Here is a 23,345-nt window from a genome sequence, read left to right on the forward strand (position 1 = left end):
TTTATTTATTTCTTCTAGGTTGTCCAACTTGTTGGTTGATGATTGTTCATAGCAGTCTCATAATCTTTTTTATTCCTGTAACATCAGTTGTAGTGTCCTCTCTTTCCTTTCTAACTTCATTTGATTCTTCATTTTTTCTTAGTTAGTCTAGCTAAGCACTTGTCAAATTTTTGATATTTTCAAAAAAAAATCAACTCTTGCTTTTGTTGATTTTTTCTCTATTGTTTTCTTCTTTCATTTATCTCTGCTCTAGCCTTCATGATTTTCTTTCTTCTACTCATTTTGGGTTTAGTTTGTTGATTTGAGAACTTTCTTCTTTTTTTAGTGTAAGTATTTACCACAATAAACTTCTCTCGTAGCACTGCTTTCACTGTATGACATAAGTTTTGACATATAGTGGTTTTTATTTCACTTGCCTCCAAATATTTTCTAAATCCCCTTGTGATTTCTTCTTTGATCCAGTAATTGTTTAAGAGTCCATTGTTTATACTACAATGACATACCATCTCACACTGGTCAGAATGGCCATCATCAAAAAATCTACAAACAATAAATGCTTGAGAGGGTGTGGAGAAAAGGGAACCCTCTTGCACTCTTGGTAGGAATGTAAATTGATATACCCACTATGGAGAACAGTATGGAGGTTCCTTAAAAACCTAAAAATAGAACTACCATATGACCCAGCCATCCCACTACTGGGCATATACCCTGAGAAAACCATAATTCAAAAAGAGTCATATACCACAATGTTCACTGCAGCTCTATTTACAATAGCCAGGACATGGAAGCAACCTAAGTGTCCATCAACAGATGAATGGATAAAGAAGATGTGGCACATATATACAATGGAATATTACTCAGCCATAAAAAGGAATGAAACTGAGTTATTTGTAGTGAGGTGGATGGACCTAGAGACTGTCATACAGAGTGAAGTAAGTCAGAAAGAGAAAAACAAATACCATATGCTAATATATATATATATATATATATATATATATATATATATATATATATATATATATATAGAATCTAAAAAGTGAAAGAAAGAAAGAAAGAAAATGGTCAGAAGAACCTAGGGGCAAGACAGGAATAAAGATGCAGACCTACAAGAGAATGGACTTGAGGATACGGGGAGGGGAAAGGGTAAGCTGGGACAAAGTGAGAGAGTGGCATGGACATATATAGACTATCAAACGTAAAATAGATAGCTAGTGGGAAGCAGCCGCATAGCACAGGGAGATCAGCTCGGTGCTTTGTGACCACCTAGAGGGGTGGGATAGGGAGGGTGGGAGGGAGGGAGATGCAAGAGGGAAGAGATATGGGGACATATGTATATGTATAACTGATTCACTTTGTTATAAAGCAGAAACTGACACACCATTGTAAAGCAATTATACTCTAATAAAGATGTTAAAAAAAAAGAGTCCACTGTTTAATTTCCATGTATTTGTGAATTTTCCTGTTTTCCTTTTGTTATTGATTTCTAGTTTCATTCCTTATACATACATGGGCTTTTGAAAGAGACTTGATAATACCAGTAAAGAATATCTTTACATTTCAAATGGCTTGCTCAAGTCTTGTAAATACACAAGCAACATAGTCAATATCTGTAATAATCTGAAGCTATCACTTCAAGGCCAAAGAATTATGAACTATATAAGTACCAGGATTTCTTTAAAAGACTGAACCAGAAGAAAATGGCTTAAAAGTCAAGAGTTTGACACTTAGCAACATTTAATAATTTTTTTACTCACTGTAAAAAACTACAATATATCATTGGCCTTATTATTAAAAACACATTCAAATACTACAACAAAACGTTAAAAAATAATCTCCAGCAACAAATGTAAGTAAATATTGTGCTGTCAGTACAGTGCCACTAGCCACATGTGGCTACTGAACATGAAATGTGATCAGTGCAACCAAGGAAATGATTTTTAATTTAATTTAATTTTAATTTAAACAGCCACATGTGACTAATGGCTATAATATTGTACAGTTCAGCTTTAGAACAAGTGAAGTAATAGACCCTCATTTTTCGATGCTGATTTATCACATTTAAATTAGAGCATTCAATTTTTTGAGGAGAGAGATGGGGTAGAAACATGCTGTGGAATGACACAGACACACTTCATTGCAATCAGAGAAGAGTAATGGTAACAAAACTGGAAACTCTATCAACTCAGAACTAGGTTAAACGAACTTAAGGTAACTTTGGTGGGACAATGATAAGTCATATAAGCATTTAAGAATGCAATGATTGGAAGAACGATTAGGTTTATTTTGAAAGTTTCCTATGCGAAGAATTAGAACCAAAAGAAAAGATTTCTAATGTGTGTTTCCTTATTTAGAGGAGCCTCGTCCTAAGCTGTGTGGATTGACCTTTATACTGATGTTACAGTACTATAATTTCACTTCCTCTCCCTAAGAAACACAGTCCAAACAAAGAAATCACCCTGGAGTAACAATATTTCCACTCATGTGACCTCAAGTATATTAATAGAAATGGAGGATACTTTTATTCTGAGAGGACAGTTTAGAGACAAAGCTTATAAAGTCATTTGAGGTCCTCTGGAGAGGATCTCATCTCATACTTTTAAGATCAGCAAGAACCAGGGTTGTAGGGTCTGTACATTGACATAATACTAGTTGGTTTTTCTCAATGAGTTTGTGGGTTTGGACTGTGATCTCTGATTCTTACTGAAATCTAGAGAAAAACTGTTGACCAAATTTCAAATAATTATCTTAAGCACAAAGACTGTTATTATGATTTCACTAAGTTTCCTCCTACATTTCACATTTTCTGTAAACTTGAATCATTTAGACTGCTCCTTTCCAGGCCTTACATTTCTTAAAATCAAACTATGAATGATGATGTTTTGCTGTTCTGTCATCATACTCAGTACTGGAAACAATCTTTCAAATTTGGTTTCCTCTTCATAGTAGCATTATTCACAATATCCAAAAGATGGAAACAACCCAAGTGTGCATCAACAGATGAATGGATAAACAAAATGTGATATACACATAATGCAATGGAATATTATTCAGCTTTAAAAAAGGAAGGGAATTCTGACATATGCTACAACATGGATGAACCTTAAAGACATTATACTAAGTGGAATAAGCCAGCACAAAGGACAAATACTATACAATTCCGCTTATATGAGCTACCTAGAATGGTTTAATTCATAAAGACAGAAAGTAGAATGGTGGTTGCCTGGGGGGGAGGGGAATTATTGTTCAATGGATACGAAGTTTCTGTTTGGGATGATGAAAAATTCTGGGGATAGATCAAGATGGTGGTTGCACAATATTGTGAATGTCATTAATGCCACTGAATTGTACACTTAAAATGGTTTAAATGGTAATTTTTATGTTACGTATATTTTAACAATAATTATTTTTATTTTGTTTCCTCCTACCTTGGATTTCATTAAACCATCCTTGCAGTATAAGTGAGGTCATCTATAGAGAGTGGCTGGTACTGGCTTTTTTTGTATTTTTCCTCTAACAAATGTAGTTTAAGAACATGTTAATCTGATTTCCAATCACATAATCAGGTGGATGAACATTATCAGTGTTATATGCAATAGTCATGTCCCAGGCATCAACAATACCCACGTTGAGATCCACAAAAACATCCCTCATGATAAGATTCTGAATAGAACCATGAAAGTCACTAAACATCTCTGCATTTTGAGACATCCCCCTGGTGTTTTCAGTTTTCAGGATCATCTTGGTCTCTGGGCTTCACAAGAATAGATGTTCAATGGCCTTTTGAACATTGATGGCCCTACGGATAAAGATTTTGATGGGGAGGGGTCTGAAGTGCTGACCAAGAGTGATGACAATGGTTGTGTCATTGTCTCCGGCTACCCGGTCAATTTCCCATGGGATATAATTTTCATCCTTCACTGAGAACAGATTTTTGGTAATAAATGGATGACCATGCTTTTTCCACTGAATCAAAATATGTCTTTCAGCATCCAGAAGCACATGTGTTTTAAAGATCCCAGCTCCATGACGATCAAAACATTTTAAGGCTGATGGGAAAAAAAATCAATAAATCTTTTAGCAAAAGGAAAATAATGATATAATTTTTAAATGCATGTATTTGTAAAATTCTAGCCAAGATCACTTCTAACTTTAAGAGCACTGCTGCCTGTGGGAGGAAGGGAACTTTAACAGATGCATTCAAATCTTAACAAAATTTTGAACTTATTATCAGCATAGAGAAAGAGGAAGAAAATGTTAATATTTGTGAATGAAGAAAATAAAATTTAACTTTTTATTAAAAGCCCAAATCCAAATATTTGGCAAATTTTGAAAAATAATAAACGTCAGAAAAGGGAAGCAAAGAATTCTATAAAAATAACCTCTGAAGGCAACTATAGTTTCAAAGTAAAAATAAATTACATACTTTTTAACCACTTTTGGTAAGTAGTGAATCCACTGACGCAGTGTTGAATCTCCCATGAGGTAAATAAGTTTTCTCTTCAAGCAGTCATTTATATTTTTTGTTTCATTTAACTCGATCTGTTTGCAAAATGCTGCAATCCACCTTCTTTTCACAGTATAACCGCTGGGAAAAGGAGCCTTCCTGCCAAGCTGACAGTTTGTTTCTATGTTCTCACTCTCTGGCAATAAAAACTCCCACAGTCAGCAACTTTTATTATCACAAATTATTTCAGAAACACTTTCCTCATTTTCTTCCTCTTTTTCCCCTTTTCCCTCCACCCTTCTCTGTCTCTGCCATCCTCTCTTCCCAAATATTTATTTAATAAGTTCATGTTAAGGGATGAGTTAAAATTTCTCACTTTTGAATAATCCCAATAATGAATGGTATTTCCTAGACTGGGGTTAAATTTTTTTCTTTGTGCATTTGCAATGTTTCCCAGGGCTTCATCTTGTCCCTAATGTCACTCAGTTGTGAGACAGCTAGCCAAAATCAGGGGGAAATGTGTGGTGGCAAAAGAGCAGGACTCGGTAGCCCAGCTGAATATCATACCCATGACACTGGCCAGGGGGGACTGGACATCTTCTCCTCCTCAAACTCCTTATCCATGGAGAAAGCTTGAACACCTTTACAAAATGACTATTACACGTTGTTTATTTTGTATGTATCAGAACCATGTTTTCTAGTTAATAGGAAAACTCCTTCAATATTTCTTTCTTGTGCCCAGAACTGAACTTAATATTCTGTGTGGTCTGATTAGTGCAGAAAAAGAGAGAAACATTATCTGCTTATTCTGAATATTCCACTTTGAAGTGGCCTAAGCTGAATTCACTGACTCATATCAAGCTTTCCATCCATGTGTGGCTCAGGCCATTTTTATTTTGCCACTTAAAAAACACATCATTTTGTTATCTACCTACATTGTTCAGATTTGGGGTATATGTTTAGGGACTTAAGTTTATCCATATTGAATTATATCAGGTTTATTAATGGCTCCTAAAATAAGTCTGGCACTGTCTTATAAGAAACTGCCTGACTTTACTAGAAATTACTGTCCAGGCAAGAGAGAAACCACAGGGGTGTTAAGAGGACTCAAGTGGCTTCAAGGGTCAAAGAACTTTCTTTGGTGTAAATGTTGGGTATGGACAATGGTTGCCATGGCAGAGAAGGGATCTGTCTTTCCCATAGACTGTGAGCTTTAGGTCTGGGTTCCTGATCCATTTATATCTCCACAGGATTTAGCAAAGTTCTTTGCCTATAGTAGGTCCTCAATAAACATGTGCTAAATATATGAGAAAAGGGCAATGGATAAATGCATACCCCATTGACTGTTAAAACAGAAGTAATTTGCTTTTCTGAAGTTGACTTTACTTTCAGGATAGCAGAAACATCACTTTGTTAAGTGAGATGGCTTTGTATTGACCACTGAAGTTTATGTGATAAAATTTAAAATATTCACAGGAATTGCTAGTTCATAGAACTTTAACTGAGATGGTTTGGCTGAAAGAGAGATTTTCTAGCTCTGTAGTTCATTTGAGACATTTTCACCAGTATCCAATTATTGGCTTTTCAGGAACAAATCCCAAATTGAAATACAAGTACAAATAACCTGTACATTTTGAGAGAAGGCAGCTGAAATGAAGAGTTACCTAGCCTTTTATATCTGACTCAAGATGAAAATTGGTTTAAATTGATATGAAAATATTTCCAAGAATAAAACCCCTTCTGCAAAACCCAAGATGATTAATATTATTTATTCCAGGAAATGAAAGATTGAAATGGTTAATGTTCAAGAAATATCTCTTAAAGTAAGAATGTCCTTTAAATGGATAAATTATGAACACAATAGACTTGTTACATGGCAAGACCTCGATGGAGGTAAAGTCCTTCATTATTTCAAGCCCCATGTTGGAACTTCAAGAAATGGGAAAGTAAAATAGCCTGATAGCTGTCCAGACGTTAAAGTAAGAATGAATCATGGGGGACTTAGAGGGATCAAACCACTCTCAACTCTCTACAAATACTTTTTTCTTTATTTTGATATATTTTAGATATTTTGCAGGAAATAGATGGGCCAAGATTCTATAAAACTGTTCTCCTACTGATGACAAGAATGCAGAGATCCAGAGAGTCACTCACCTTCTTCGTGCAATTAATCAAATATATATCTCTTTGATTTTACCTTCCAAATGATTTTCTACCACAAGCCACCCTTTCCACATTTACCACTCGTAGTATTTCAGTCCTTCATGGACATTTTCCTAGGCAGGTACTTGTCTAATTCGACCGTGCATCAAAATCATCTAGAGTGCTTGTTATGACTCAGATTGCTGGGTTTCATCTTCAGAGCTTCTGATTCGATAGTTCTGGGCACTTGAAGAGATCTCTGTACTTCCATGGTCATAGCAGCATTATTCGCAATAGCCATGATATGGGAACAACCTAAGTGTCTATCAATGGATAAATGGGTAGAGAAAAATATGGTTTATATGTACAATAGCCTTAAGAAAGAAAGTCCTGCCATTTGCAACAATATGGATGACCTTGGAGAATATTTTGCTAAATGAAATAAGCCAGATATAGGAAAACAAATACTGCATGATCTCACTTTTATGTGGAATCTACAAAATCTGAACTCAGAGAGTAGAAACGGAAGTAGAATGGTGGTTGCCAAAAGTTGAGGGTTGGGGAAGTGGGGAGATGTTGGTTAAAGGGTACAAACTTTCAGTTAGAAGATGACCAAGTTCTGGGGATCTAACATACAGCATGGTGGGTATAGTTAATAATAATGTATTGTATACTTGAAATCTGCTAAGAAAGTAGATATTAAGAGTTCTTACCACACACACAAAAACGCAAATTATGTGAGGTGATGGATATGTTAATCAGCTTGATTTTAGTAATTGTTCTACAACGTGTATGTGTATCAAAACAGCATGCTGTACACCCTCAATATATAAAATTTTTATTTATCAATCATACCTCAATAAACCTAGAACAAATTAGTTCTGGGGCGGGGTCCACAAATTTGGGTTTCCAACAAACTCTCAAGTGATGCTGAGGCTGCTGATACAAGGACATTACTTTGAGAACTATGTCCTAGATTGTTATAATATTGTCTTTCTGCCCCTTTGGGTTATCCCACCTAAATACATCCTCTGTGCTGCCTGTTTTATTCCCCTACACCAAATCTTTCCATGACTTTCCATCATCAACCTGCAGGATAAGGACCAAGGTCCTCAACTGGCATAACACTTCCTACGAGTATCTACTTCTCCAGCCTCTCCTCCCTGCACTCTCCTTCACAAATCCCCCCAGGAGTCTATTTTCTGCTCTCCGTTATCTCCTTGAGAGCTCACTGTGCCAGGGCCTTGAAATATTATAGTGAATAAGTAGGTCAAATTTTATTCACTATAATATTTCAAGGCCCTGGCACAGTGAGTTTCACCTCAAGGTATAGGTCTTACCAATTAAGATGGTCACTTTACTGATCAATCAAATTCATTTCATCAGAATGAAATCCAACTGGGGGAAAGAAGGACTTCCAGGCCCAGAGCCACAGAGATCTCCAGGAGGGACAAAGGACACATTTTCAAAAATTGAGAGGGATTGCTGGAATCACAGGAAAGGATTTTTTTAGGTCAAGTGAAAAATATTTTCTTTATCAAGGGCATCTGAGGGCTGGAGAGCAGAGAGGCTGGGGTATCTGGACAGTGATGGCTGCATAGAGTGATGGAGTCATGAGAGACTGTGCTATAGCCTACCGACTTTAGAATAGGGGATAGAGGTATTCCAGTTCTGACTCTGCCACTTACTAGATGCTACCTACTCTGGGCAACCATAGTCGCTCCAGAGTATCTTACTGAGGCGCCTGTCAGACCTCTATTTGGCACAAATTAAAATTTGTCTCAGTGGAAAACTTGAACTTTAAAACTTGAAACATTGATTCTTCTACATCCGTTCCAGGTAAGGTTGAAGTTGACAAAAGAGACCAATAGCCAGCTACCTCGTAAATTTCGTTACCAAAGCCAAACTTTGATGGGACCTTAAAATTAGGATTAAAAATATGTACTCATGGGGCTTCCCTGGTGGCACAGTGGTTGAGAGTCCGCCCGCCGTTGCAGGGGACACATGTTCGTGCCCCAGTCCAGGAAGATTACACATGCTGCGGAGTGGCTGGGCCCGTGAGCCATGGCCGCTGAGCCTGCACATCTGGAGCCTGTGCTCTGCAACAGGAGAGGCCACAACAGTGAGAGGCCCGCGTACCGCAAAAACACACACAAAAAAACTAAAAAAACAAAAAAAAATATGTATTCATGGTATAAAGGCATTCATTTCAATGTGTCTTGTCTTAGTATTGAGTGTGCTTGTGTATCACATTTCAGAAGGGGTCCATAGTATTAGAAACATAACAGAAACGGAAAGAATTGTCAACAACTTGTTGCCTGTGTGATGTGTTCTCATGTGATGCCTCTTGTTTATTTTCCCATCATGATTTTCAATAAAACTCTTAAATTAAGACGAAAAAAGACTTTTTTAACTTTGAAGAAGTGAGTATCTGAGGAGGTAGCATCTGATTCTGCAGCTAGGGTTGGGAGAGAGAACCCTGGTAGGAAAATGTATTTACTTTGTGACAAATGAAAGAGAAACAGGCTTAGTCCCTGGACTTGTGGGAAAGAAAGATGCCACAGAACCTGGCGTGGGCCTAAGAAGGGGCACTAGAGCTTAGTGATAGTGAGAGTTCTTGGATCCAGAATCACCAATGAAGCCAACTGTTCCTTGTGTGGGCACTAAATCACCTTTGAGAAGATTGAGATATCTACTTCCATGCATTGGAGGTGGGGGGCGGGCAGGGGGGATGGAGGCGGGGGAGAATAGATGGTTTGAATAGAGCAGGGGATCCAGGAAGTAAATGTGTCTTTGGGGAAGTAAAATGGGGTCAGGCAGATTATTGTCATGAACATAGCTCACTTGAGAAGAATGATTAGACCCAAAATACAGATCTGCAGATCTGCCAGACCAGGGACTTGGCATTTCCTGAGAGCAGCCAGGAGAGTGTGCAAGGAGAGCTCCTCCAACCCAAGCTGCAAGGAGGACCATCTCAAGAGGGAGCAGATGTGGCCAACAAGGAATGTGGAATCAGCACAGGTAGTCTCTGCCCATAGAGTTAAGACATGGTTCTCAGACCTTCAAGACAGGAAGGTCTCTGTCTTTGCAATTATTTAGGCCTTTATGTCTCCATGATTATGTCTCCTTTAGTTTTCAGTAAAATATTTATTTGAAAAAGTCCAGCCTCTTTTGGCTGAGCCATAGGATAAATGGATTTTTTCACACCTTGACCAAGAAAACAAAAAGAAGTAAAGGTGACCTAGGAGTGGAAAGGAAATCCTGTAGCCAGGTAAGGTCTCTTGTATCCTACCCCCTCCCCTTGTGTCATCATAATGTTTGAATTGGATTTGAACTTGAATTTCCAGGATATTGTGATATCCAACTTGCTCTTCTCGAAAACCAAGACCTTTCTACAGCAGCATTTACCAAACTATGGAACCACAATCCCTGAAAATGATCCATTAAACAGGTGGTCCAGGACTTCCATGGCAGTCCAGTGGTTAGGACTCTGTGCTCCCAATGCAGGGAGCACAGGTTTGATCCCTGGTTGGGGAACTAAGATCCTGCATGCCGCGCGGTGCAGCCAATAAATACATAAATAAATAAGTGGTCCACAGTCAAGTAATTCTGGGAAATGTTTTGTGTTCCATCTCACTTGAAGGAATAGAGACTAAAGTTAAGGGATACTCCAAGGCTCTGCCTACTCGCCTGACCTCCTTTCTCCCTCTCTTATTGCATTCCAGCCTCCCTGGTCCTCCTCATGGTTCCTGGAACATTCTAGCATGCCATTGCTTCAGGTTCTATTCCTCTTCCTGAAATAGTGTTCCCCCCATAATTCACAAGGCTCTCTTCTTCACTTCATTCAGGTTACTGTTCAAGTGACCCATCCTCAGATTGCTGCTCAAGACAGGTCTTACCTGACCACGCTTTTAAAATAGCATTCACCATCACATTCAGATCTCTTATTCTGATGACTTTATATTACAAATCTATTTGTTTATTGGTTTGTTGTCTTTCTACCCAACTACAATGTTAAATTCTCAACACCTAGAGCTGTGTCTGGAATATAGAATGTGCTATTTATAAATTGAATGAATGGTGAAAAAATAGTTACAGTTATTGCCTCACAGAGCTTACAATTTAACAGAGGGTATAAAATATATATCTGAAATTTAATAGTGTAATGAGTATTATGATTGGGGAAGAATAGAATGCAGTGGAAGAGTATGAGACTAGCATTTTACCCAAACATAGAGGAAATGATGTTTAGATGAAGGCTTGTGAAATGCCAGAGCTGAGAGACACCACAGTCCGTTTGTGAAATTAAAGGAGTTCAATTTGACTGACAGAGAGCAAGGCAGCAGAAAGGTGAGATAAGGGGCTTCAGAGCTAGGTAAGTCCTTGTAAACATATTAAAGGGTTTGGATTTCATCCTTAGAGCAATGGGATCATATTAAGTGTTTTGAGCAAGTAAAAGTAAACATTAGTCTGGATGTGGAGTGGGTAGGAAGGAAACAAGGCTGTGAGAAAGTAAACATCTCTGGAGATTGTTATAATAACCTAATTGAGGTAGAATGATAGTTTATACAAAGATAGAGGCAACAGCAATAGAGTGAAATGGCTTGGTTCAGGAGATACTTGGGAGGTACAATTCACAGGATTTGGTGATTCATTTGATGTAAAGGGTGAGGTAGACTAAATAATGATAGCATTCCTTCCCCTTGGGTTTGTTGTTTGTTTTATTTTTTTGTTGTTGTTCTTTTTTTTTGTTTTTGCATAGCATCCATTAACACTCTATAGGATTGGTATTCCATGGAACACATTATAGAAAATACTGGTCTCCAGAAAATTCCTATCTGGAAGTATTACAAACTCTGGAGAACTATAGACCTACATGAATTGCTTCATTGGTTGTACTCCTTTTAGCAAATAGCTCAGGATGAATAAAACCACAGTTGTAGAGGTGACCTGTATGGGACCCTGTGAATATATTACCATCTGCACTGAATCTCTGATTATAAACTAGTCAACATAAGGGAGCTTGATTAAGAAAAGTTATTAGGCAGTGTTGCTCTGAAACTAAGTCTCCCTCTTTGTATTGATGATTGTGTTTGAAGGCCCGTTTACCTGCGGAAAATGATCCATTCTTTCTCTCTAAGATAGGAAATATGTGCATTCCTGGTGGTCACGTGGGTCAGTGCCTCACAGGGAACACATGGAGGCTTCACGCAGTAGAAGGCTTCCTGGTCGCGATAGTGCAGGTTCTCACACAGTTCAGCATTTGAATTTAAAACCAGGGCGCAATCAGTATTGACATGGGAGGTGCCATTGGCAAACTGGCCTGTGAACATCACCCTGTCATAGCCTCGGTTCCTTGCCCTCCAGAGAGCCGACACCCCTTCACTGGGGAGGATGAGCAGGACAGACAGAGACACCCGGACCTCCCAGAACAGGGTGAAGCTGACAAGGTAGGTGCCATTGTTGAAGTCTGTCACCTTTCCCGAAGCGCCTGCCTTCAGGGCTGGGGAGGACATCCTGGCCCTCAGGAAATCCCCGTCATATTCCTTCCTGCGTCCCAAGTGGTCCCTCACCTCCAGCAGGACGTCTAGCTGATCCCCCCTGCAGTATGTGTCTTGAGGGCTGAGGAGGGTGGCTTTACTGTGTGTGGCACTGGTGGTGGAGCTCACGTGGGAGAAGGGTCTGGGTGGGATCAGCTGGTCTAGCTTCTCCATGATCCCCTTTATTCTCAGCTCAGTCTCTGTTGGTGAAAATTCTGGATCCAGTGGTGCTTCTGGGTAGAAGGACTTTCTGAAGGTGTTCCAATGATTCAGAGAGATAGGGTTTCTCAAGCTGAACAAGAACTGAAGTACTAAGAGAAAAGGGTTATATTATCAGCAAATAATATGGCTTGTTTTTCAACATAAATCATTATGGTTTAGTTTACATACATTTCAGTAGATGCAATCACATATCGAAAATGGATTCTAACCAGTTTTCAGTTTTGGAATCACAGGATTAATTTCCATGAAATGTGACTTCCTGTACTGCCAGCTGATGATTTCTTCTAGAAGTCATTGGCTTAAAAATTAAATATATAGAATAATTATATACTATTTAATGATTGGATTTTTGTGTTTCCCTTCACCATCTCCCTATCTGGCCTATTTTTCTTTATGCAAATCATATAGCCATATTATAGACAATATGGAAAACAACATATTTTAAAAAATATGATCCTACATAAGCTTTGCTATCTTTATAGTATTTTTTAATTATTATGTCCTTTCTTTTTCCTTCTATACATATATTTTATCTAGTTGTAATCATACTAAAAATATAGTTCTAATACTTTTTTGCAGATAATACCATGGTTTATAAACGTTTTAATATTGTTACATACGTTTCATGATCATTTTTAATGATTACATGATTCTCCATCAAGAGGATGTAAAATGGGTTGTGTGGCCAATGATATTGGACAATTGGATTATAGCTATTCATCTCCATTTTACATCACATTTGGATATTTTCCAACTTTTCATGTACAGGATTACTTCCTTATGATGGATTACTTCCTTAGGATGGATTCCTAGGGATGGAAGTACCAGATCATATATTATTGAATTAAGTTATCAATCAACCAAAGTAAAAATATAAACATTTTTATTCTTCTTGACTGTCAATTGTATTCTCAAGAGTTTATATTGCCACCAGCAATATGTAAGACTAGCTGTCATGCCACACCAGTGTCTCTTTTATCATTGCAGCAAAGTGTAAGAGTTATGTGTAATGCTCCTTAACAAGAGTACTGAGAGACATATTTAGTCATATCCAAAGTTTGTTTAGCTGACAATGAATGCCATGAATTCACCTGGACAATGAGGTAATTGGAGGAAATATTACTACCAATTTAAGTCTGTTCAGGTCCCAGGAATCTCTCAAGCTCCATGGAAGTACATTTAGCCATGGCTTAAAATGACATAGGTGAAGCTGGGTCTGGAAACTACCCCTGTTTGTTTCTTAATTGGCTTGTTTGTGTTTTGCTTTGTTTTGCTTTTTAAGTCGACTGCTGTTTAATATTTATACAGAAAGGCTTGAAGCCCAGGTGTCTTATTTCCCCTGTCACAACTATAGTCAAAGATTTTTCTGGAACAAGATATTTAGTTATGCCAAAACAATTATATAACATCACATATATCATATTCTAATAATTGGATTGTTGCCTGAATAAAAGAGTCATACAAAATCCATTTTCTGACTGAGGAGTTTGGATAGCTGTCTGCTCACCAAGAGAAAGGAGTTGGATATCTCAATTAAGTCTCCCTTACAAAATTCATCACTTTAAATACTGGTGGTTAAATTATAAAACATTGTCATTAAAACTATTTGCAAGGGCAGGACAGGAATAAAGAAGCAGTCGTAGAGAATGGACTTGAGGACACGGGGACAGGGAAGGGTAAGCTGGGACAAAGTGAGTATCATTGACATATATACATTACCAAATGTAAAATAGATAGCTAGTGGGAAGCAGTCACATAACTGAGGGAGATCAGCTTGGTGCTTTGTGACCACCTAGAGGGGTGGGATAGGGAGGGTGGGAGGGAGATGCAAGAGGGAGGAGATATGGGGATATATATATATATATATGTATAGCTGATTCACTTTGTTATAAAGCAGAAACTGACACACCATTGTAAAGCAATTATACTCCAATAAAGATGTTAAAAAATAAAATAAATTATTTGCAAATGTGACAGGTGAAAATGGAGACATACTATTGTTTTAAATTACATTTATTTTAATACTAGTGTGTTTCAACTTTATTTTCCCTCAAACACTGGTTTTACTAATATATCTCTTCTCTTCAATATGGTGTATTTCCTTTGTTGATTTTTTTATTTTGATTTCAATGTTTTTTAAATTTCTCGGTTGACATCAATTCTTTATATAACAAACATCTTAACATTTAGTCTCTCAATTTTGCAGAAAATATTTTATCAGTTCATATCTTGACATTTTTAAAAGTATTTAAATTTATAGTTAAACCACTGAAAAATTCCTTTGTGACATAATTCTATTGCTTCTAATCTTAGACGGTTCTCCAAAATTTCATTATCTAAATATTCAATTCTATTTTTTTAAACAAGAAAATGTTTATTTAGTGGATAAAAATACACCATCAATTTTGAGAAAATATTGGAGAAATATTTTGAGAAAATATTTGTTCTATAGGAATTAGCATTACTGGAAAATCATGAAAATACATCACTTCAAATTATAAACAAGTACATTTGTACTAAGTTTATCAGGTACAAAGTGAAGAGAGAAATCGACTATTTTATTAAGGAAAAATCTGGCCAGCCAAACTAGATCACTTAGACTACCCAAATTCATTCTAATTAGATTTAGTTAAATTAGCAGGATAATTACATGTTTTGAATTTATTTTTACATTTTATTACATTATTGTCATCCTTTTTTATTATCATGTATGATCATAATTTCACTATCTGGTAAATAATTGCTTCCAAAAAACTTTTTTCTCTTAAATAGAATAACAATTTTGTTACTTCTTGTTAAGATCATAGCATATTTAAATTAACAAATTAAACACCTAATGGTTTGGTTAATATCTACCTATGAATTTTTTTTTTAAATAACTGGGTTGCCCGTGCACTTAATGAACTGGTTGACTTCAGGACTGATAAAGCAGACCTTGTCAGAGGAGTCATGAAACTGACTGTTGGCAAAGTACTCAAAGGCAAACCCAATAATATGGTCACTGAGCCAGGTTGGAGGATCCAATAGTGAGACATCTGTTTGCCACAGCAGACTGTCCATGTAACTGAAGACTACTGGAGCAATCTTGTACTGACTAGAGCTGCTCAGAAATGCCAGAAGCTGCCTCAGTCCTCACCAATCCAACCAGCCTTCAGGCACCTCTGTATTGGTCGGAAAGCCGGAAGTGGGTTTTAGGGTAAACAAGTCTAAAAGCTTAACTTTGAATTAGCCTGTGTACATGAATTTATGCTTCATTCTGTGTTTTTCCTCATACCTTTCAATGTGTGTGTATAAACCAAATGAACTAAATGCTTTAAAATATTTGGAAAGTTAACCAGAAAGCACACTTGTAATGTATTCAAACAGTTGTGATCGTACATATATATCAAAAGTATTAAGTAAGTAGATTTAGATAAAGAACAATCAAGTTACCTGTGAAATTATTAAGAGAGTTCTACTACCAAACATGAACTCATGCCATATTACTATTGGTTTTCTACTCCTGACTATACATTTTCAGTTTTACTCCTTTATTTTCTCTCCTCTCCTTTCTTCTCCTTTCCCCTCCCTTCCCCTCCTCTTTTTTCCCTCCTTTGCTCCCTCCCTCCTTCATTTCTCTTTTTTTCCTTCCCTCCCTTTCTTCTTCCATAAAATATGTAGTGAATCCATGCTATGCACCCTGTATTGTGTTAGCTGTGGAGACATGTGGAGACAAAAGCAAGATACACCCAATCTCCCCTTAACAACAATTTTTTATATTTTAAGTTGGAAGACTTAGATGGAAATTGGGAAATAAAATGAAAAATTACTGTATTATTAACAATAATGATTAGCAAATGTTTTCTATGCGTTGATGCTGTTCTAACCATTTTAATTGTATTTTCTAATTTATCCTCACAACAACCCTATGAAACTAGTAGGACTGCTTCCCCTCTTCTACAGAAAGTGAGACTGAGGCCCTGAGAAAGTTAAATAACTTGGCCAGGGATGCAGAGCTAGTAAGTGGTGGGAAGTGTGATTCAAAAGCAGGGAGGTGGGCTCCAGAACCTGTAGTCTTAACCACTAAATTGTCCTACACACTAGAGAAGTTCTTTGGTTGACAAGAAGGGAATAAATTAAACAGCTTAGCTGGTTTATTTTGACCATAAATTTTTAATATATATGTATTTTGTGCCTTTTACATAAGTATAATTTTGACGTAGCTTAGCAGTGAAACTTTCATCTTGATGTGGTTACTATGGGTTGTTTTACTAAGTTTTAGTTCATTTTTATCTTTTAACGTATGGAATCCAGTTCTGCTTGAAAATATGCTCCAAAATTTGACTGCGGGACTAGAAGGTGTTTTGGCTACAAAGTAGATTGATCAAATAAACCTTCCAAATAAATAGCTTTTCAGATGGGTTTGGCAAAGGATATGTGTGTAGTAAAGATAAATTTCATGTTTAAGCAATGGTAAACTCTTCCCTCGGGAGAAGATGGTTAGTATTGCACAGCTAGCATTTCCCACGGCAATTTTGAGATAAATAAGGGAATCTTTCAGTGTGGGAACTGATGTGCTATCTACAGCTACAGCCCTATCTAAAAGCTCATATTTCAGATTCTACAGATAGATGCTTCAGTTTCCATGTGTGTGTGTGTATTATATATGTATCAAGTGGTTTCTAATTTTTTTTCACATGAAAATGTGCCAAATTATCCTAGAGGGGAAAAAAAGGGTTCTTTGTATATTTTGGATAACAGTTCTTTGTCAGATGTATCTTTTGCAAATACTTTCTCTGTCTGCAGCTTTTCTTCTCATTCCCTTGCCTTTCATAGAGCACAAGTTTTTAATTTTAAGATGTCCAGATTATGAATTATTTCCTTCATGGATTGTGCCTTTGGTATGATATCTAAAAAGTCATCTCCATACCCAAGGTCAGTTAGGTTTTCTCCTTTGTTATTTCCTAGAAGTTTTATAGTTTTGCATTTTACATTTAGGTCTATGATTCATTTTTAGTTAATTTTTGGAAAGGGTGTAAGCTCTGTGTCTAGATTTATTTATTGTTTTTGTATGGGTGGGTGACCAGTTGTTCCAGTACCAGTTATTGAAAAGGCTGTCTTTGCTCCATTGTCAAGCATCAGCTGACTTTATTTATGTGGGTCTGTTTCTGGAGTCTCTTTTCTGTTCCCTTGACTTGTTCATCATTCTTTCACCAATAATATCATACTGCCTTGATTACTGTAGCTTTATAGTAATTCTTGAAGTCAGGTAGTGTCAGTCCTCTGACTCTGTTCTTTAATATTGATTTGCCTACCCTGGGGGTTTTGCCTCTCCATATAAACTTTAGAATCAGTTTTTTATATTTTATATGACTGGATTTTGTCATTTTTTTGTCTATCTAGATTCAATCAAGTGGATAGAAAGATCTACTCTACTGGTTCTTATGGTAAAGATACTCTTTGCCCTCTTTACTGATCTTAATAATAATTTTAATTTAACTAATTATTTCTGATTAATTATGAAAGGAAGTACACAATTATTATTTGCAGCTGATATGATTATATACCCATAAAAACCAATCTAGTGAAAGGAACAAATGTGTAAACTTATTATTACAAAAAGTGAATAATTTGAAAGATATATAAGTAGAACTCCATGGGCATCTGAAAGAGATTGCTGCAAACTTGGCCTCAGACTGTTAAAAATGGCTTCGTGAGGGGAAAATGAGAATTATTGTTTAATGGTCACAGAGTTTCTATTTGGAGCAATGAAAATGTTTTGGAAATAGATAGTGGTGATTATAAATGTTATTAATGCCATTGTACTATACACTTTAAAATGGTGAAAATGTTAAAGTTTTATGTCATATTTAACCACAATTTTTTACAATTAATAATGTAATGTACCCAACATCATTGAATTATATACTTTAAATAGATGAATAGTATGTTATGTAAGTTATATCTCAATAAAGCTTTTTTTTTTCCTTAAAGAATTGCTTCACGGGGACTTCCCTGGTGGTGCAGTGGTTAAGAATCCGCCTGCCAGTGCAGGAGACACGGGTTTGAGCCCTGGTGTAGGAAGATCCCACATGCCGCGGAGCAACTAAGCCCATGCGCCACAACTACTGAGCCTGCACTCTAGAGCCCGTGAGCCACAACTACGGAGACCACGTGCCACAACTACTGAAACCCACATGCCTAGAGCCGGTGCTCTGCAACAAGAGAAGCCACCACAGTGAGAAGCCCATGCACTGCAATGAAGAGTAGCCCCCGCTCGCCACAACTAGAGAAAGCCCATGCACAGCAATGAAGACCCAACACAGCCATAAATAAATAAACAAATAATTTTTTTAAAAGAATTGCTTCACACAGCTGATGACATTTGATTCTCAAAAGATGAGAGGAAGATTACTAGATAGAGAAGGGGACGATTTTTAGGCAGAGCTATTCTTGGCCCTGAGATTTTTTCCCTTTCAGAAAAAAAACTTTATCTTTACTACATATCTGTAAACTGTGGCCATACGTCCAGAACCATTAACCTTCCATCAAGAACAATTCTTTGAGTCAAGAAGGAAATTAATGTCAAAAAGAAAAGAAAAAAAGAGCAAAAAGTCAAACCTAAATATTTAAAGGGCTTGGAGCAGCTCTGAGGAACAAACTAATAAGCAGAATCAGCCATCCTGGTTTCCTTCTTTCTGACAATGGTTTTCATTAATTATAGCTATGCAATTCTGCTTCCTGATTTCTTTATAAAAACAAATATCCTAAAGTTCTTATGTTAAAAAGATCCCAATAACAACCAAATTAAAGGAGAGTCTAGGCTAACAGATGATAAAGTCATTGTGGAAGATTTTGAAGAACTGTAACTTATCCTTCTTGACATGGGACTTCCAGAGCGGAGTTTTCCTCTGATTACTCAGGGCTAAGGTGTGTTTATTCTTGGTTTTATTAGGATTCTTGTTTTCAGGATTCACTTCCCAACACTGGGTGCTTAATGATTGAGGAGACAAACTCTGAAGTTAAAGAGGTGGGGATCTTCTCCACTAGCCAGAGGTCATGCCTGAGACGCTGGAACCCAGGCTTAGTATTATTCTGAGAGTGAGGTTGCTGAGGACTCAGGATAGATAGCTTAATAAGACATGAGATATTCCTAGAAAATAAAAACGTCTCCTTCAACCCTGATACAGTGATTACATACTACCGTAAAAAGAGCAGTAAGTTTTGATTCCTGGTATCACCATTTACTACTTTTGTGATTATGCATTCGATGAAGCCTCATTTCCTCACTCTTAAAGTAGGGTTCTTTATACATGGGACATTTGTGTTGAGAGATAATAATAGAATAAGCTTATTTAGTTTCAAGTGTGCCTTTTAAAAATAGCAAATCACTGGCTCTTTAAAAATTGTTTACTCCAGAATGAGAACCTTACCTACCCCTAACTATCATCTCTTTGGAAATTGGGATACAATTTCTCTTTTTAATTCAAGCATACCTTGGTATTTTGCATAAGGCATTGGGGTAACAAAGGAAGTGTTAGAGGCAAGAGTCATGGAAAGGCATGATGTTGAGGGACAAGGGCAGATTCTACACCTTTGTCTTGTTTCCAATCACCTCATTTTCAAGTACATCCTGATTCTAACTAGATTCACCAAATTTAGGTAAGACAGGAGCTGGTGTGAGCAGACCTCAGGTATATATGCTGTTTTTGTTTTGTTTCATTTAACTAAAATACAGTAAAATTGACTTTGTTTAATGTACAATTCTATGAGTTTCGACACAGTCTAGATTTGTGTAAGCACCATCACAATCAGAAAAGAGACCAGTTTCATCATCCCCAAACACTGACCCTTTGTAATAACATGCTCCCTCCTCCCCTAACCTTTGGCAACCACTGATCTATTCTCCATAGCTATAGTTTCACCTTTTTTCCATAAATGTCACATAAATGGAATCATGTATGTGATCTATTTTTTTTTTCGGCTGCAGTTGGGTCTTCGTTGCTGTGCGCGGGTTTTCTCTAGTTGCGGTGAGCGGGGGCTATTCTTCGTTGTGGTGCATGGGCTTCTCATTGCAGTGGCTTCTCTTGTTGTGGAGCATGGGCTGTAGTCACAAGGGCTTCAGTAGTTGTGACACACAGGCTCAGTAGTTGCGGCATGTGGGCTTTAGGGAGTGCAGGCTTCAGTAGTTGTGGTGCATGGCCTCAGTAGCTGTGGCTCGCAGGTTCTAGAGCACAGGCTCAGTAGTTGTTGCTCACAGGCTTAGTTGCTCCACAGCATGTGGGATTTTCCCAGACCAGGGATCGAACCTGAGTCCCCTGCATTCCCAGGTGGATTCTTAACCACTGCACCACCAGGGAAGTCCCTATGTGACCTTTTGAGACCAGCTTCTTTCCATCAGCATATTGCCCTTGAGATTTGTCCATATTGCTGTGTGTCAGTAGTTTGTTCATTTGCATTGCTGAGCAACATTCCATTGTATGGATGTATGAGTTTGTTTATCAATTGACTTACTAAAGAACATTGGGGCTGTATCCAGTTTGGGGCAATTATGAATAGAGCTGCTATGAACATTCATGCACAGGTTTTGTGTGAATATGAGTTCTCATTGCTCTATGATTTTGCCCTGAAGGGAAGCTTTGGCAATGCCTGAGGGACATTTTTGGGTTTGGGGAATTTTGCTGGGGGAGTTGTTTTTTTCTTCATTTTATTTTTTTAAAATTTTATTAGAGTACAGTTGATTTACAATGTTGTGTTAGTTTCAGGCATACAGCATAGTGATTCAGTCATACATATACATATATTCATTCTTTTACAGATTCTTTTCCCATATAGGTTATTACAGAATATCCCTGTGCTATACAGTAGGTCCTTGTTGGTTATCTATTTTATACATGGTAGTGTGTGTATGTTAATCCCTAGCTCCTAATTTATCCCTCCCCTCCACATTTCCCCTTTGGTCACCGTAAGTTTGTTTTTGAAATCTGTGAGTCTATTTCTGTCTTGTAAACAAGTTCATTTATATCATTTTTTTAAAAAATTAGATTCCACATATGAGTGATATCATATAATATTTGTCTTTTTCCATCTGACTTACTTCACTTAGTATGATAATTTCTAGGTCCATCCTTGCTGCTGCAAGTGGAATTTTTTGGTTCTTTTTATGGCTGAGTAATATTCCAATGTATATATGTACCACATCTTCTTTATCCATTCATCCATTGATGGACTTTTAGGTTGGTTACCTGTCCTGGCTATTGTAGATACTGCTGCAATGAACATTGGGGTGCATTTATCTTTTTGAATTATGATTTTCTCTGGATATATACCTAGGAGTGGGATTGCTGGACCATATGGTAGCTCTATGTTTAGTTTTTTAATGAACCTCCATACTGTTCTCCATAGTGGCTGTTACCAATTTACATTCCAACCAACAGTGTAAGAGGATTCCCTTTTCTCTACAGCCTCTCCAGCATTTATTGTTTGTAGACGTTTTGATGATGGCCATTCTGACCAATGTGAGGTAATACCTCATTGTAGTTTTGATTTGCATTTCTCTGATAATTAATGATGTTGAGCATCTTTTCATATGATTTTTGGCTATCTCTGAGGGACATTTTTGATTGTCACAACTAAAGCAGAGTGGGAGTTTGTTGGGGGGTGGGGAGGCTGAAGAGTTGCTACTATCATCTAGTGGGTAGAAGTCAAGGTGCATTATCTGACAATGCACAGGACAGCCCCCAACAACAAAAACTGATTGGACCAAAATATCAATAGTTCTACAGTTGAGAGACCTGCTCTACAGGAAATACCTGAGTGGGAATTACAAGGGTGTATGGTAAGTAGGTGTATCTTTAACTTTACAAGAAACAGCCAGACTGTTCTCCAGAGTGGGTATATTTTTTGGCATTCTCACCAGCAATGAGAGTTCCAGGAGTTCCACATTCTTACCAGCAGTTGATATTGCAGGGTTTTCTTTAGTTGCATTTTTTGCCATTCTACTAGGTACATAGGGACAGCTCGTCAGTTTTTATTTGGATTTCCTTAATGGCAAAGCATATTGATTATATATATTTTAATTTGCTTATTTGCTAGCCATATATCCTCTTGGGTAAAGGATTTATTCAAGTTTTTGGGCCCAATTGTTAATTGAATTGTTTGCTTTCTTACTGTTGAATTTTGAGAGTTTCTTATACGGTTGACCCTTGAACAATGCGGGGGCTGGGGTACCAACCTTCCACACAATCCAAAATCCGAGTATAACTTATAGTCAGCCCTTGGTATAGGCAATTCCTCCATATCCTTGGTTCCACATCCATGGATTCAACCAACAGCAGATCGTGTAGTACTGTCATGTTTACTATTGAAAATATCCTCATGTAAGTGGCCCTGTGCTGTTCAAACCCATGTTATTCAAGGGTTCGCTGTATATTATGGATACAAGTGCTTTGTTGATTGTGTGATTTGCAAATATTTTCTCCCAGTCTGTAGCTTGTCTTTTCATTCTCTCAACAGTGTCTTTCACAAAGGAAAATGTTTTAATTTTGATGAAGTCCCATTTATCACTTTTTAATTTTATGGGTTGCATTTTTAGTTTTATACTTAAGAAATCTAACCACAGGTTGTTAAGATTTTCTGTTTTCCTTAAAACTTTTGTGGGTTTAGACTTTATATTTAGATCTCTCATCCACTTGAGTTAATTTTTGTATAAGCTGTGAGGTTTAGGTTGATATTCATTTATTACCATACAGATGGCTGATTGTTCTAACCATATTGTAAAATTTTCGTTTTTCATTGAATTGCCTTTCTACATTCATCAAAAATCAAGTAGCCATATTTGTATGGCTACATTCCTGGAATTTCTATTCTGTTTTACTCGTCTTTGTATCCATCCCTTCATTAATTCTGTACTGTGTCAACTATTGTAGCTTTATAGTAAGTCTTGAAATTTTTTAGTGTGGCCTCCAACTTTATTCTTCTTTTTAAAATTTGTTTTGTCTATGCTAGTTCCCTTGCTT

At 37.1% G+C, this 23,345-nt stretch overlaps 1 protein-coding gene across 1 annotated transcript; it reads right to left on the reverse strand.

The window, feature by feature from the left end:
- Positions 1–1,016: 1,016 nt before the first annotated feature.
- Positions 1,017–22,682, reverse strand: LOC101325775 (NXPE family member 2-like). Its single transcript, XM_019941857.3, is given in 5 exon segments — positions 1,017–4,046; positions 4,425–4,632; positions 6,304–6,373; positions 11,696–12,437; positions 22,562–22,682. Coding segments are annotated over 5 exon segments (1,677 nt in total). The 3' UTR covers positions 1,017–3,510.
- Between the last annotated feature and the right edge of the window lie 663 nt (positions 22,683–23,345).

The sequence above is a fragment of the Tursiops truncatus genome, chromosome 8, assembly GCF_011762595.2.
Source record: "Tursiops truncatus isolate mTurTru1 chromosome 8, mTurTru1.mat.Y, whole genome shotgun sequence".
Taxonomy (NCBI): domain Eukaryota; kingdom Metazoa; phylum Chordata; class Mammalia; order Artiodactyla; family Delphinidae; genus Tursiops; species Tursiops truncatus.